The sequence below is a fragment of the Dasypus novemcinctus genome, chromosome 1 (assembly GCF_030445035.2).
Source record: "Dasypus novemcinctus isolate mDasNov1 chromosome 1, mDasNov1.1.hap2, whole genome shotgun sequence".
Taxonomy (NCBI): Eukaryota; Metazoa; Chordata; class Mammalia; order Cingulata; family Dasypodidae; genus Dasypus; species Dasypus novemcinctus.
The window spans coordinates 27,588,792-27,606,192 of NC_080673.1; the positions used below are offsets into that span (position 1 = coordinate 27,588,792).

Here is a 17,401-nt window from a genome sequence, read left to right on the forward strand (position 1 = left end):
GAAATTGTTGCAAGTTGGGATTGGAGAGGACCAAACTATTCTTAATACTTTTCTGTCCTCCCAGAGAATGGAAACACTCATTAATAGGGTTAACATCTGCAAGGTAAGTGGAAATCTTCTAAGAAGAGCTTACCATGTATTTACCATGTAGTCAATATGTTACAATGGTTGCTCCTAAAGCTGGACAGGAGGGAAAGGGAAAGCAATTCATTTGCTGATGAAATGCTCTCATCCAGATTGTTCAAATATGAAATCCTGTCAAACTTACTCATGAGTTTATTAGTTTACTAATGAACAAGGGAGAAGAAAGTGAAGTAGAATTGGAAAACTATTTTTAAATCATTCCATCATTTTTTAGTTTAACATTTCCTTTAAAGATTATTACAGTAACTTGTGGTTATTGTAAAGAAAATGGAAAATACTTTTTTTTTTATAAATACAAGTACCTGGAGAGATAATCACTATTTTGGATTTTCACACAAGTCTTTCTAATCTTTTTCTATGCACCTAATTTTAAAATTACAATCATACTATCTTTTCAGTATGTCTCCCAATGGCAAGATATAAAGTTCATACACATAGCTTTTAAAGAACGGAACTTATCTGGAAAATCTTAGCATTGATTTCTAAGTAAAATCCTGTTCTATCAATATTCCAAACAAAATAAAACCTTTGCAATTTTATTTTTATAAGACAATTCATTTTGTTACACAAAATTGTACTTTCTGTCCCTTTGATTGAAACAAGAGATTGGGATAATCAAATGGCATAAGAACCATTTGGATTCCCTACACATTAGGAAAATGTAAATTAGAAAGAGAAAGTAAGGAACCTCATTATTATTTTGATTTGTAATTCCACTGCTATTTGGAAAAATATCTTTCAAATATGATAAGTAACTGAAATATCTTACATGCAGTATTCTGACATCTCTGTGAAAGTTTGAAACTACTTCCTTCTGCTTTTAAAATGACTGTCTTCGTGTAGTGTAAACAAGTTAAAAATTAACTTATGAACATTACAGTTTCCAAGTAGTAATTGTGGTGACAAACAAATGCCCAGAGGCCTGTAAATAGATCAGTTCTTTGGCAGCTGTCCTGATGGGCTCTAATTAAAATTTTAAGTAAAACCCTTTACTCCATTCTCCCACAGCATATCCCCCTCTTCTTTTCCCAAATTTTTGACATTTTTTTTAAAGATTTATTTATTTTATTTATTTCTCTCCCCTTCCCCTCCCCCCACCCCGGTCATCTGTTCTCTGTGTCTATTTGCTGCATCTTCTTTGTCCGCTTCTGTTGTTTTGAGCGGCACGGGAATCTGTGTTTCTTTTTGTTGCGTTATCTTGTTGTGTCAGCTCTCTGTGTGTGCGGCTCCATTCCTAGGCAGGCTGCACTTTCTTTCGCGCTGGGCGGCTCTCCTTATGGGGCGCACTCCTTGCGCATGGGCTACGTGGGGGACACCCCTGCGTGTCAGGGCACTCCTTGTGCGTATCAGCACTGTGCATGGGCCAGCTCCGAACGTCTTTTCCCAAATTGATGACTAAGTCCTACCAACTCTACGTTTACCATACCACTTGCTTTCCCCTTTTCCCATTCTCACAAACTATTGCACTAGTTCTTATTCTTACTGACATCGACCTTAACTATTATAATATTCTCTTGTCTTTTTCTCTCTAATTCATTTTAGAAAACTGCCAGATTAATTATTTCTAATAATCTTTCTTCCTTACTCAAATTCTTTGGTGGGTTCCAACTCTGACTGAATATAGTTAAAACTCTCCTTCTCCTTCTCCCTCCCCCTCTGCTCTCCCTCTCCTTCGGTGTGTGTGTGTGTTGTCATTGGGGGAAAAATGTATTTAAGGCCCTCCATAATTTTACTTTATTTTTCAGCCTGATAACTGTCAATCCCATCCAAACATTCTTGTTCTTGTAAGAGTTGACCACATACTGTTACCTGATTACCTGGTCAATCCAAATTCTATGCAATCACTGAAAATACACCTGGAGTATCCTACCAACTCCCACCTCAGTATCTCAAAACCCTACCTTTGCTTCAATCCCAGTTCACACACCACAGCTTCCATTAGGCCTCAATCTCCCCATATTTATATGATTTTTTTTCCTCCCATGTATACAACAGCACTTGATAAGGCATATATCACATTTGCCCTGTATTCAGTTATTTGTGCATTTGTCCAGTGTATAAGCTGCCATAGCATAAGCTCCTCGAAAAGCAAAGACTGGGACTCATTCATCTTTGTATTTGCTGCAGCATCTTGCATAGTTCTGAATATACAATGAATTATGTAAGTAAATAAATGAGAATGTGAATGATAATTTAGTAAATATTTAATAAAAGAATAGCAATTCTTCATTGGAAGTTGCTAGAAATGATGCAAAACATCAGAATTTTGCCAAAACAATACTTATATGTGCAGAAGAGTTCATATACAGAAGCATATTTCAAATACAGTTCATATACAGAAGCATATTTCTAATTCAGTGTATTCCAGGTTATCTATAAATAAATTACATGCTTTGTCAATTATCCATGGCAACCTGAGATTTCTTTTGATGCAATTCTCACTCACGTAAGGTTAATGAATGGACAAAAATGGAAGGAAGTCATGGTTGAGAATGGGGTGACAAGGATTCAAACATTTAGCAGCCACAAAGTAAGAGCTATCACACACAAAATTTTAAGTTAAGATTTCTGCCACATGCAGGGAAAAAAAAGACTAAGAAATTATAACTAGATTATTTTTCTGATAGTTCCGTTATTGTGTATGTACAAGACCTCCAGACTGTAGCTGACCAAATTTATTTCTTTTGTTAAATATTCAAAAAAGACAAATGAGTTTGTATGCAACTAATAAAAATTGGGCTTAATAATTTTAAAAACACCTGTTAGAAATATCACTTGTATTATTTCGTCAATCACACAAACCCAAAAAGATCTAGCAAATATGTTTTGTGAGTGCATTGTTGAAAGGTGATATAAAATGAGAGTTTATGATGTGAAAATGTGGAGAAAATCACTACACTGGGATATTCATTCATATATATTATCTATTTACTCATCTATATATCATTAAAATTATAAAGTAGAGTCTAGAAAGGTAAATGCCATTGTGGAAAATCAATTCCTTTACCCAAAGATAGATTATGTTCTTAGCTCACCAATGGAGTTTCAATAGTATAGCATAGTGATGGGGATCAGGGGAAGAGTTATCCTAACAGATACAATCCAGAGCCTGATCTCTGCTGACCTAGATTTGAACGGTATGAGCTCTTTCTAAGATGATTGAGGAAGATCGATTCCATTACTTGTTTTCTCTGGGCTAGGGCTATACATGCCAACATAGGGATTAAAAATCAAATGTGCTCCACAGAACAATGGAGATATTTCAGAAAGTCCTCAACAAACACATTGAAACAACCATTAGGTTGGACAAGACGAGAGGAATCTCTTTGATATTCCCCAACCCAGGTCAGCATTTTAACTCCTTGCTTGAGGGACCCAAGTGGAGCCATTCAAATAAAAATGTTCCAATTTATTGTAGCTCACACAAACAAACATCTATAAATTAAAATTAAACTTGGCCTCTTCGGCTTTCTTTCTTGGCATATAATTACCCAGCAAGGTCATCATTATCTTCTTCTCCACTCTTTTCCATTGGTGTGGTATCTGATGAGAAGAAAATGAGCTGACTGGTTGGGACTGTGGATCAGCTCAGAAATCAAGTTAGGAGCCAGGGACAGTATCTTTGTAGCTGATCCTTCCATACAGCTCTGTGCAGATGGTCTGAGGTTTTCATCAAGTCAATGGTGACAAGTTGGGGCATGAAATTAAACCAGGAATCCATGCTATGTACCAGGTTTTTTGAGTTGAACATATTCCTTTAAGAAAAAAAAAAACAATAAATTATTCATGCATGAAAACTGTCACTCATCTGGATATGTCAAGAAAATTGTACATAGATTCATAATGATCAATCTTGTGATTACAAAAGTTGCATTAGCGTTTTATAAAATAGTTTCTATTCTTACATCCTATTTGTATTTTGGAGTAGAGTTTTCAAGATGTTTTTAATCATAGGCTGAATAGTAACTTACACTACTTATCTTCATTGCTGTTAAGAAAATCTTAGGACTCTGGTGTAAGAGGCCTTTTTATTTTAATTCCAAAAATGTGTACTGCCTCCAAATCAATAAGAGTTACTGGAAACAGCTGTTAGTAAAAATGATATTAATGCTGTGCATTTTCTTCTCAGCATATTGAGTTACTTCTCCTTTCTCCTGCAGAGCAGTTTGACTTCCTCTGCTGCTCAGATAGTATAAAATTGGTACACCTCAGTGTAGTTCCTCAAATGCAAATTAAAGAGTGCATGGTATATGAAAGGATATCATGTTTCTCATTTTCATTATAACCGAATTTCCCAAAACATAAACAAAACACTGGTAGTTGGTAGCAACTTCTGAGAATTGCTAAATCATCTCTCCAAACCAGCTCCTTTAGTCTACGCTCTTTGCATGCTTAAATAAAACCTTAAGGTATAGTCTTCCCAGACCATTAACCATTTTTGTCCTGACTTTTTAACACTTTCATCAATTGAATTACTCTGTCAATGCTATTCTTTACATGCAATGAAGATTCTCTTCCTTAAAATTAATCAACAGAAATTTACTCAGCTCATGACACCAAAACTTGCATGGATAAAATAATTAAGAAATAGCAAAGATCGGCTTTGTATATGGTAACCTTTAAAATCAAGGAATCTCAGAAAATGGAAAGAATGTGGAAAAAAGAGGGAAGTGTAAGGAGCAGAGCATATGGGAATCCCCTCTATTTTTTATGTAACATTTATGTAATCTAAGTATCTTTTAAATATATATATTTTTAAAAAAAAGAAAATGGAGAGTATTGTAGTTGAAAAAGAATTGGAGGCTATTTCATTAATAGTGGGAGTGTCAAGATTACTTAAATTTAAATGAGGTGTTATCAAGGAAGGGATTGTATTAACCAGTATGAGAAAACGTTGAGGAAATTCCTAAAGGCAAGCAGTAATATGGTAATTCCAACAGGCTGTGGAATAATTTTTAAAATATTGAGCTTTATCAAGCACTTAATTTATTAAATCCTCATTAGCAGTCCTTTAAAGTAGACATTGCTCTTTTCCCATTTTATTGATTAGGAACTTGGAACATGAGAGGTAAAGTAACTTATTGATACACAAAGAGAGGCAGAATTGTGACTCAGGTGCTGATTGCACTTTTAACAATCTCACCAGTATTTCCCAACATTTTTTATGTCATGGCACATGTAGAACATAGCATTTATGTGTCTACTGAGGTTAACGGACAACATGCACAGGAACTCTAAACTGCCCTGTAGGCTGAGGCAAGGTAACATCTTGGTATAGCAATACTTGATTTGTGTCAAATCTACAGCTTATCAGCTGGTAAATTCTGTAACTTGCTACCATAGCTGTATGTTGGGAATTAGTGGGAAATATGTAACAAGTAAGGTATATCCAAACTATGGAAGGTCATATAAAAACCAGAGTAAGCAATTTGGATTTTATTCGGTGAGTGATGGAGTTATTGAAATGTGACAGTATTTTAGGAGGATCTGAATAATTGTGGGTTTAAGAATGATTTATAAAGAGGAAAACCTTAAAAATTATGTATCTGTTGACAATTCAAAACTACTAGAGAGATGGCAGAGGTATGAAAAGGAAGAAGATATGAAAATATTGAGGAAGAAAAATGTTGGTAAATTGATGAAATTTTTATAGAGTCTGAAGTACATGGAAGGTTCAAAGAAAAAGGCAAGCTATTTACCTGAGAGAATGGAGCAATGATGGGATGGGATCTTTGGGAAGAAAAGCTATTGTGTAGATGGTGAAATGAAGAAAGTTGTAAGTGTTCCATTGTAAATACCCCATTAAAGGACTGGCTGATGTTTTTTGCTATTGGAGAGGCAGAAGTTGGTTCTGTGAATGAGTATTTTAAAATCGCCAAGTCTAGGGGTAATACTTAAAAATGTAGATCTAGATTGCCGCACTAAGATATGGAGCACAGAGAAGAAAAATCAAAAAATCAAGCACAAAACTCCCAGTAAAAGCTGAGAGGAATTGCAGGCCATGAAAGTAGAGGGGCGGAAATCAGCCTGTGGGAAAGAACAGAATTTCAGCATTGGAAAAGAAATCTGAGGTCATATTGTTTAATTACCCTTGCTTGAGTTCCTTTTACACTATGCTTGCCAAATAATCACCCTACTGTTGCTTGAATACTTTCAGTGATGCACTCTACTGAGGCAACTCTGTTTGGAAAACTCTTATTTTTCTTCATATTTCATGGAAATTTGTTCCTTACAACTTCTACTCTTTGGATCTTGTTGTACTTCCACCCAATAGCTTTGATATACTTGAAAACTGCTGTCATTTCATTTCCCTTCCCCTGCTTTTTTTTTTTTTAACTCTTAGTCTGTTAAGTGTGAGAAGTAGTATTGGTTTGCATTTGTCTCAAAATTACTACTCTCATATTTTTAAAGGTGGCTCTGTCTCTTTGACCTAGAATTTTTAGGCTAGCCATAAATTCAGATATATTAAATTTTATCTTATTCCTTTATCATCACTTCTCTTCTCAGGTTCCAGAATCCTAACTTTTTTGGTCTGTCCTCCATAAGTAGTCACAATTACTCCAATCCCTACAATCATTTTATTTTCCTTCCTGATTCCACTTTCTCCAACTTAAGGATGTTAATAAGACCTGTGTCATGTAAGGCAAAAGGGAGAAGTCTTGGGAAGGTTAGTCAACAATGTAAGAAGACTAGAAAACATCCTTAAGTTTGAATATGAAGAGGGAGTTGATAATTTTGTAGAAAATGTAATCTTAGTAGTAATACAGATGGAGAAAACAGCTCCCTTTCTTACATCACAGACCTTTGACATGAAGCATGACAAAGTCCTATAAACTGAAATGCAGACATGGAAAATTGAACGGCTTTTATGAAAGCATGCATTGACTTGCATGCATAGTAGTACCTAGTAGCAATTTTTATTGATTTATCTAATAATTAATATGTCAGTGATACCTTACTTTTGCATAATGTTTATAGTTCACAATATTTTCTCCTACATCTTTTCTTATTTGAACCTCAAAAGAGTCATGTAAATTTTTACAAATGAGAAAACCAATGCACTAAATCTTGTCTGAGGTTACCCTGCATATAGAGGAATGAAGCCCAATTCAATCCCATTTCTACTCTATGCAGTATATATTCCATCACCTAGGTTTCTTTAAGACATGTCTGCAACATGACTGATCTGGGGAGTCAAATGTGTCAGCAGCTAACCCCTCTGTTTGGAACTGAAATTCATGTCCTTGGCTTTATAAGCATTTGCTCTAACCAACTAACAAACTGGCTGCTAAAAACTATTCAGTCCAGTGCATTAAAAGCAATGCCATAGTTAAGCCAAATTACTTTTACTGGTAGTAGTAGTAGTCATAAATGTAGTAATAGTAGTGGTAGTAGTACTACTGGTTGTAGCAGTAATAGCAATCCCACGGTCCCATGACCAGACATAATAAAATTAACAAATATCTAATTGCCTACCATTTGCAGGGTACTGTCCTTCTTTATTTCATTTAATCCTAATGATGCCCCAAGAGGCATTTTAACCCTATTATACAAATAAGTAAACTGATAACTTCTTCGAGGACACACCCCTGGTAAGTGACAGAAAGCAAGGATGTAAGTCAAGATTTGATTTGCTTCCTAATCCCCACCACCAAATAATTCTATATAATATTTTTTCCATGACATTGGTAAAAAATTTAAAAAGGCAGAACACCAAAAGGGATATGAATTTATCCATGAGGGATATGAATATTCTACATGGAGACAATGTTTGTCCCACTTATCCTCACTTTCTTTTTTCTTTTCCTTCTTTATCCTTTCATTTTTTAATTAATTTTTTTTTATTTTAAAGAAGCTTTAGATTATATTGTTGTCACATAAAATATATAAGGGATTCCCATATGTCCCATCCCCTCCCCCTCCCACACTTTCCCATATCAAGAACATCCCTCATTAGCATGGTACATTTGTTACAATTGATGAACACATATTGAAACATTGCTACTAACCATGGATTACCATTTATATAATAATTTACACTCTGCCCCTTCCAATTCTGCAGTTTATGGCAAAATATACAATGGCCTGTATCCATCACAACGCAATGTCATACAGGACAATTCCAATGTCCCAAAAATGCACCCATATTACACCTATTCTTCCCTCTCCCATCCTTTAGACCCTCTGGTGGCCACTCCCTTTATATCAGTGTAAGAGTTTTTCCATTGCTATAATAATAAGTATGCAATAGAATACTAATAAGTCTACTTTAGTCTATTGTTCATCTTGAGAATTTGGGGATGGTGATGACCATCCTGCCTCTAATTGAGATGAGGCTTAGAACCCATAGGACAGATGGATGGAGATTTCTTGCTTGTAGTTGCAGACACTCTTTGTTCCTTGGAATGGGGCATTGTCCGTCATCATTACCTTATTAGTTGTCCTGGGTGAGTCAAATGACCTGGAGATAGGTATTGCAACTCTGCTGAAATTCAAGGCTCAACTGGCACATGGACAGATCAAAGATTTAAGTCTCTGGGACATATATTTATCAAGTATAGTGTTAATTACAGGTTCAAATAAAAGGGGCAAAAGAGCCATGTGTAGGAAACCTATAAATGAGCCCAACCCTGTTACAATGGGAGACATAAATTCCAAAGTAAGGCCCACTGACAAGGTGCCAAATTCCTGAGCTGTCTGCCCTACTTATAGCTGCTGGATGTCTCTAGAGCCCTCAGGAGCCCTGCTATTTTTAATTTCTTTATTTCAAACTTTTTTAAAAAATATCTTTTTGTATTTTATTGGTTATTTTTTAAATTTCTCATTTTCTCATTACTTTTATTTGGTTACTTTGTTGGAGAGGTTTTGGATCACAGAAGGGTCACAACAGTGACAGGGGAGGATCGCTGGTGCAGGGTGTCAGTGGTGAGGGGATGCATGGGAAGGAGTTCACCTGGGGCATGCCTCTAAGGCATATGAGTGTGTGTAAATGTTAATGGGACATTGGTGGCATTGGTGGGTGGAGAACCACACAATAACTGAAAGAATATTGAATTCCCATCTTGGGGAGTTCTACTACATTCTCTAATTGACAGCAGGAATCCCCTGAGTGCAGGGCAGTGCCTCATGAAGGAAGACAAACCATTATACGAGGCCCTTGATATTGAAAATTCTACTTAGGAACCTTTTCTTGAGAAATTGAAACTTAGCCTAGTATTAAATACTGCATAAGAATTACCTCCTGAAAGCTTCCTTGTTGCTCAAATGTGGCCTCTCTCTAAGCTAAACTTAGCATATAAACACCTCCCCGCTTCCCCTGTAATGGGATATGACTCCCAGGCATGAGCCTTCCTGGCACCAAGGGATTATTACCAAGTGCCAAAGTGCCAATTAGCAATACATATGGAAAAAAGACCTTGACCAAAAGGGGGAAATGGTAAATACAAATGAGTTTTTATGACTAAGAGATTTCAAAAGGAGTCTGGAGGTCCTTCCAGAGGTTATGCTTATGCAAGTCTCAGCAGGATCTCATTGACTGCCACAGTAAACAGTGCCTCAACTAGTGGGGCTACCCTCACTTTCGACATCAGTTTTCACCACCATTGTGACTTCCAGCCTCCCAAACCTACCCTTTTCTCAGAATACATAAACCACTCCAGGGTCTCACTTTCCACCCAGCTCAACTAGTCTAGACACTATTTCCAAATGTTTCATGCTTTATTATCCAGTGCACGAGAATCCTTTACTCCTTTGCCCTTCCCATTTCTTACATAGTAATCTCAAGACTGCTTCTTGTGCTACCAGATCTAGGACTGCTTTCCAACTGCTGTTCACTGCCAAGTCACACAGCAATGTTACCAGAGACTACTCTAAATCTGTGCTGTCCAATGTCACAGGGACATTATAGTTGCTCCACAATTCTTAGATGTGTGTGTGGCTAATTTTTCATCACATTCTCTGGGAGGCTTTTCCTAATTACTTATACCTTCTGTAAGATTTAGCCCTGTGACTTCTTCCACTCTGTTTAGCAGAAATTTTATCTCCTTTATCACAGAAGATAATACACCAAGATCACACTGTCATAGTCTGGTAGCACTGTTGTAATTTCCTCTGCCTCTACCACCATTTTTTATCTTTACCTATAATTTTTGCTCTACCTGCTTGCCCACAGTAAAGGTGTCTCTTCCTTTCCTGTGTGTTTTCCACTTGTCCAAATCCATTCCTCTTATGTGCTTTCTTTCTCCATATTTGATTGACTTCTCAAGCATCTTCATTTAACAACTGGGCATTCTCTTGTCTGAGTTTTATACTTTTGTTTTTTAATGTCTACCTCTTTGTGGCTTCTTTGCTTCTGCTTGTGAACAAGCTCAGGTTTTCCTGTTAAAAATAAAATGAAATTAAATATCAAACTTTCTCTACTCTGCTATCCTTTCAGTGTTATGCTATATTTCTCAAAAAAAAAAAAAAAAAAAAACCAAAAAGGAAATTATATCTTCTTGCTAATTTACTCAAGCACTAATTTCTCACCCTGCTTAATACCTTTTGATCTGGATCCTGCCCAACATATTTTCTATCATTTTTTAGCTTAGTACAGTGAGTTCTAAGAACATCTGAAACATGATGATTAGTTTTGAGTAAAGATTAATATTCAAATTAAACCAACATACCCACAGCAGTAGCCATAATTATTGTGCTTAATGATTAACTAGTTAGAGAGGAACACAGAGATGAAGGCAGTGAGGAAAGTGAGGAGGATACCATTAGAAACATTGCCAAAGGAGAAAGCAAAAACAGCATGGGCTATGAGAGAAGAGAGTTGACAGGCCTGCACTTGAGATGCTGCCTGAGGATTACAGGGATGACTGCTTTCCAGAGTCACATGTTATAAATGTGCTTCACTGCCACTGCTAGTCCTGGGAGACAAGCAAGGTTCACAGAGGGCTCTGCAGGCTCTTCCAGCTGAGAGTCTCCCCTGCCTACTTCCATTGTCACCACATTGGTCCAGATTCTTATTACCTGGTGTCTTCATTTACCAAGGCTGCTATAACAAATACCACAGACTGACTGGCTTAAACAACAGGAATTTACTGTCTCAGTTTTGGAGGCTAGAAGTCCTCAGTCCAGGTTTCAACAGAATCATGCTTCCTCTGAAGTCTGTAGCATTCTGGTGGTGGCTTACTGGCCATCCATAACCCACTCTATGTCAGATGGCCATCCCTCTCCCAGTCTATCTCCTCCTATGTCCAAATTTCCTCCACTTACATGGACTCCGGTCATATTGCATTAAGTCTTACTCGAGTAAAGTTTGACCTCATCTGCTAATAACATCTTTCAAGATCTTATTTACAAATGAGCTCACATCCAGAGAACTAGAGGTTAGAGATTGGAGCATATCATTATTCAACTCATAATACTTAGATAATTGCAATGGTTGCCCCAATAGGGTTCCCACCTCCAGATTCTTTTCTTTGTCAATGAATTCATCCTACAATCTGATGATGTTGCTGTCTGATCTTCTTTGCATGTAACAGGAATTAAGATGTGATGAATTATGAATGAACGAATGAAAAAGAAAATTCCATAGTTACACAGTCACTCTGGCTCTCACAAAGATGATTGTTTAATGATTACTTATTTAAAAATTAATAAAAATATTATTCTACCAAATATAAGAAGCTTTGACAAGGGAGGTGTTAGAGGTAGTGAAAGATACTTTAGGATTCATAAGACCAAAAAAATCCTCCTTTTCTTAAAACTAAAACTGAAGGCAAGGAAGGGACTTGAAGCATATGCACACACATACGTGCACACACAAAAATCCAAACTCTAATTTGCCACATAGCATTTTGGGCTATGGGATAGATAGATAGATAGGGATAGAAAGCCAGAAATTATAAGGAAGTAACAGTTCATTGAAGTCATACATTGTGGAAGTCTCAACATATTCCGATTAGGCTTCCAGAAGCTGTCTTTGTCTTTGTTTCTCACTAATGAGAATGCAATGTTATAAGCAAGCAAATTGAGTAATGTGCTGAAATGAGAATTTCTGACCTTCTGAATAGATATATAAATATATATATCATTGCCTCATTCCAAGCCTTTCTGTTAAATCCCTTGAACAACTCCCCCCCCCCCAAAATAAAAAACATAAGCTGCCTGTTAAAATTCTAAGATGCCATTAAGACTTGTGATTTCAGCCTCTTCCTGGCACTAGGTGACGCTGATGTGGATCACCAACGATTTCACAAAATCACTCAGTTCCCAAGCCTCAATTTCCCTCCAGATAAAAATATGTCAAAATTATGAACATTTTACACTGCAGCTTTATTTTGTGATAAAATCATTTTCTCTAGACAATTATTCTGTTGGAGAAAGCATGTTTATGTTCTCATTACTGTGTTACGATTTAACTCAGCAATTGTGGTTTGTATAAAGTCTATCAATTTAGGAATGAATTCTTTCTTTAATGGCACTATCACATTATTTTTTATTTCAAATAGATTTTTGAAATCAAGATTTAGCTCTTAATATCATTTAGAACGATCTCAACAAGATTTGAAAAAGACTCTTGGGGTCTAACTTAAGTCTGATAATTTAGTAAAGGTTCAAAATGTTAAAAACATGTAAAAATAAAACATGTATAATGGGAATGAATATGAACTAAGCTTTTGATTTTCCCTATGGGGGGGAAAAACTTAATTTTATGAGGAAATGATATTCGTGCGGTTGCTTTAGGTAATAGTACTAGCAGAAATTTTTTAAAAGAACCTAAAAGTCATAAGAAGTTGGACTAAAATCAGTAATAAGCTAGGTCTTTGTTTAAAGCTGCTTATGAATAAATTACTTTTTTCATGTGAGTGAAAAAAAAACAGCCTCAGAAGCTTTTTGGCAGCTGTACAGTATTTGACACGATCTATTTTTAGTGAAGAACTATCAGATGACATAAACTACAAATTTTTCTCTTTTGAGTGAAAAATGTTGCCCCGTGTCTCTGCAGGCTCTTCACTGAAGCAGTTGGCTTCAATACTAGCCCAGGAGGGACTTTCATTTTCATTATGTGTTTCTCTATATGACCTTTACTTCAAATTTTTGTTACTTGCAGCGGTTGGGTGTGATTTATTTTGTAAAATGTACTTTTTTTCTTCTCCTTTTGGAGTCACCATGTATAGTTTAAGGCAAGGGTCAGCAAACTTTTTCTTTAAAGGGCCAAATAGTAAATATTATCATCTTTGAGGGCCTTGTAGTCTCTGCAGCAACTACTCAACTCTGTAGTTTGTTAAACTGCAGAAACATCCCTAAATGATATGCAATGAGGGGGTGTGGCTGTGTTCCAAAAAAACTTTATTTGCAAAACATGCAGCAGGCAGAATTGGGCCATAGCTTGCTGACCCCTGGGCCTAAGAAACTATTTTTGCTTGGAAATAGGGAGATGAGAGGTTCAAGATTTAAGCAAAGTCAATCTCTAGTTTATAGAATTCATTAGATTTCAGTGGCTGCCAAAATAAATACCACAAACAAATAAAGTGCTGTAGAAGACTCATTTGGCTTCCACTGGTTGCTTTTATACTAAGTCATAATTTGTTGATTGAATAATTCAATCGACTGAGGAACTCCCATGTGACCAATTCTCTATTGGCAACAGGGTGTCATACAAATTAGAGTGAGCCCCAGTCGCTGATCCCTCCCACCTACTGCTTAAAGAAAGGCGAGGTCTAAGGCTCTCACACTAACAGATAGGCTCTCAGATCATTTTTGTGTTTCCCCCACCACCTTGATCTTAGGTGCTTTTACATTCAACACTGCTACTTCCTAACTCAATCCAGGGGATAGGGAGGCCCGGGTTTTGACCTTCCCTGTGCTCTCATCCCCTCACTCCAACCCCAAGGATTTTAGAAGTCAGTCTTCCTTTTGGCTTATTTTATTTTTACTTAAGTGAAGAGATTAAAAATACGAGCATCCTATGTCATACTTCTTTATTTTGCGGGTGGGGAGCATTGAAGTTTCAATTCCTGTGTCTTATTGCAGTCACAATCCGAGGTGCCATTTCATTTCCCCTGGGGAGACAACTGATATAAATACATATATAGAGAGAAAGAATACTCTTTAAATTCATGCTGCTGGAGAACAGGACACATAGGCCTAAACTGAAAGAGCAGTAGCAGCAGTTTATATATTCTCCCACCTGCCAGTGTGACTCAGCTCAAAAACAAAGTAAATATATAGATTTTTACTTTTTTTAAATACTGCCTTCATATTTTTAGCAGATTTAAGGCAATATTTCTCATTAAATGCATTAGTAATACCTAACAGCTGATTAAATTATAAGAATTATAGAAGGGCTAAGATTTGAATTTGTGACCTGCGAGTAAGTAAGTAAGAAAGATTTACCTCATCCAAGGAAAAAACAAAAATTATTTCAAAGAAGTTGAATATAAGAGCAATGAATACTTCATAGACTGGAAATCCATGAAACTACAATTCATAGTAATTCAGACATTAGTTAAAGTCTGAATTCATTGGCAGTCATGCAATTAATATTTTTAAACAATAAGATATACTCTACTAGGACTTTGTTTAATAGGTAATTTTTGTGACTTTTTAACAATGGTGATTTGTGGTAATTTAGGCCATTCATTGTAATCAACTGTGTGTGCATCTTCCTAGGAAAGTCTTTGTAATATTTTCAGGCTGAGAATTTCTGTATTCACTATTATTCTTTGTGCATTGTCTTAAAATTTTTCAGTGCTCTTCCAAAATGCTACGACATCATATTCACTAGGTTATACTCCATTTCCTTATAATGCTATCTTCAAAATAAAACAATGAAGTTCTCAGAATACAGCATTCCTTAGAATTCTTATAAATCATAAATTTTGTGCTTATGTCCATAGACATTGACCTATCAAATAGACAACTGGGTGCACAGCTCAAGTCATGTTGTTAAAAATGACTTCCATGTAGGAATAAAATGACAGCGTGTTTTTGATGTGCTAGTATCCAATGCTTTAAAAATGTCTTAAGAGTACAGATGTACCACACAAATGAAAGAAGTTGTTGATGTGGGAAAAGTGGGGGTGGGGGAAGTGGGGCATATGGGAATCTCTTATTTTTTTTTCATGTAACATTTTGTGTGACCTAAGTATCTTTTAAAAATAAATAAAAAATTATTTTTTAAAAAAGAGTACAGCAATCAGCCACACAAGTGAAAATAAATTAATAAGTTTGGTTCTAGCATGAAAATGCCCATGCATTCTAGATTTTAGGTTGCAGTTTCTAAAACAGCTCGGTGTGAGCAAGGGTAGAACTCCACTGGTGAGAAAGGCTCTCTGCGAGATCTCATACTGGCTGCTGCCTTCTTTCCCAGAATCTGTCACTGCGAAGGGGATGAAGAGAGCCCCCTCATCACACCTTGTCGCTGCACGGGGACGCTGCGCTTCGTCCACCAGTCCTGCCTCCACCAGTGGATCAAGAGTTCAGACACACGCTGCTGTGAACTCTGCAAGTATGATTTCATAATGGAGACCAAGCTGAAGCCCCTGCGGAAGGTAGAGTATCCGCCGGAATCGGTCTTGAAGAGAGAGCTTGCAAAACAGGCTTGTTTGATAATTCCATTTCCTTCCCCAGTGAGATTCTGCTAACGTGCTAATATCCACAAAAGATATATACCCTGTGTTGGGCAGAGATGTAAAACACAGCCAAGTCTTTGAAGATAACTCTTTCATTTGTCTCTGTTTTATATTTTAGGGACCCTGATTTTTATATCATTGTTCACAATTACACACACACATACATAATCAGTGATGCAAAATATTCTTGTCATTCTATGTAATTGAGTTGATGGGTACTGTAGAACATTTTATTTGCTGAGGTCATTTCCCAAGAAGGTTAACTGACAGGTGACTTTAAACTAGATGAACTCTAAACTTCTTCAAAGTCAGGTATTAGGTAACGGAGAAGAATTATTTTTTCTATAAGGTGTAGACGTTTTTAATATTGTTTTCATTATTTCGTTTGATGGTTCATGTATAATTAGAGTGGGTGGTAAAAGTATTATTGTCCATATTGTGCATCAAGCTGTAAGACAGAGGTCAGTATATTTTTAATCTATAACTTTACCTTCAAATTCCTCATTTATGTCATATAATGGGAAGAATGTGAGTCAAATCTAAAGTTCATATCTCACTCAAAGCTAGCAAAGGACAAATTGTAAGGAATTCAAACACAGACAAAGAACTTTATGTAGCTCATACTTGATAGCTGGGTCCTGAGATTTTTGTATGTAACATATTTATGCCAAACTGTAGCCTTACAGATGCGGGTACCTCAATTTCTAAGGGACGGTATGGAGACTGCAATTTAATAATGAATCTTCTTATAGCTGCTTTTTCATTGAAATAAAATACAGAACAAAAGTGGATTAAAAACACCTTGCTTGAATAGTACAGGACTGGTTCCAGGATAAGCAGAAATGAAAAACTAACAAGAATATTCTAAAAAGCAGCTGATTGGTGTTAGCAATTGTAATTCTTCATTAATTCTGGAGTGTGGGAGAATTGATAATACACTCCCTGCTTTTCTAGTAGCCTTGATTTTAAAAATCTACAGATGTTTTATAGATATCAAAAGTATGTACAATGTACCTCTGGAATATGCATTGTCTTTTTTTTTTTTTAATTTATGGGCTAACCTGAGTGCTAAAAAGTGATACTCTGTTCCTCTGAGTCCCAGAGTAATCAATACGAGAAATAGAAATGGGCCCTTATTCCTTGCCCTTTGCTCTATCCACTGAACAGATGCTGTGCTGTGCAGAGTAACTAAATAATACATTGTGCTCCGTGATTCTGTAAATGTCTCTTCTTACAACTCAGGGAACTACATATTGTTTCCTAGCATCTGTATATTTCTCCATGTTTTTTTTCACCCTCCACTCATAATTTTTCCCTTCAACATTGTCATCCATAATATTGCAATCTGTTAGCAACAATCTGTGATAATGAAATACTCAAATTTTCTCTCCTCTTTTTTTTTGTATAATAGAGAAGATTTGATTCTGGGAAGGGTTTTACAGGGCCACCTTGTTCTACCTTCAGCTTCTGTAGAATCACTTCCTATATAAAACTTTGATCCTTTCTTGATAACCCATTCCAACCCTGTAAGGAAAAGATTTTTTGTCAACTAACCTATTTATAAGCCAGAGGAAGGCCGGAATACATCCATCTTTTTTAATCATAATAATGAATATGTTGCTGCAACCAAG

At 36.2% G+C, this 17,401-nt stretch overlaps 1 protein-coding gene across 1 annotated transcript in view; it reads left to right on the forward strand.

Moving 5' to 3' along the window:
• The window catches only part of MARCHF1 (membrane associated ring-CH-type finger 1), an 876,835-nt gene that overhangs the window by 797,542 nt on the left and 61,892 nt on the right, over nt 1-17,401 (forward strand). Inside the window, 1 exon segment of the mRNA XM_058275488.2 lies at nt 15,509-15,689. Within this exon segment, the coding sequence (XP_058131471.1) occupies nt 15,509-15,689 (181 nt within the window).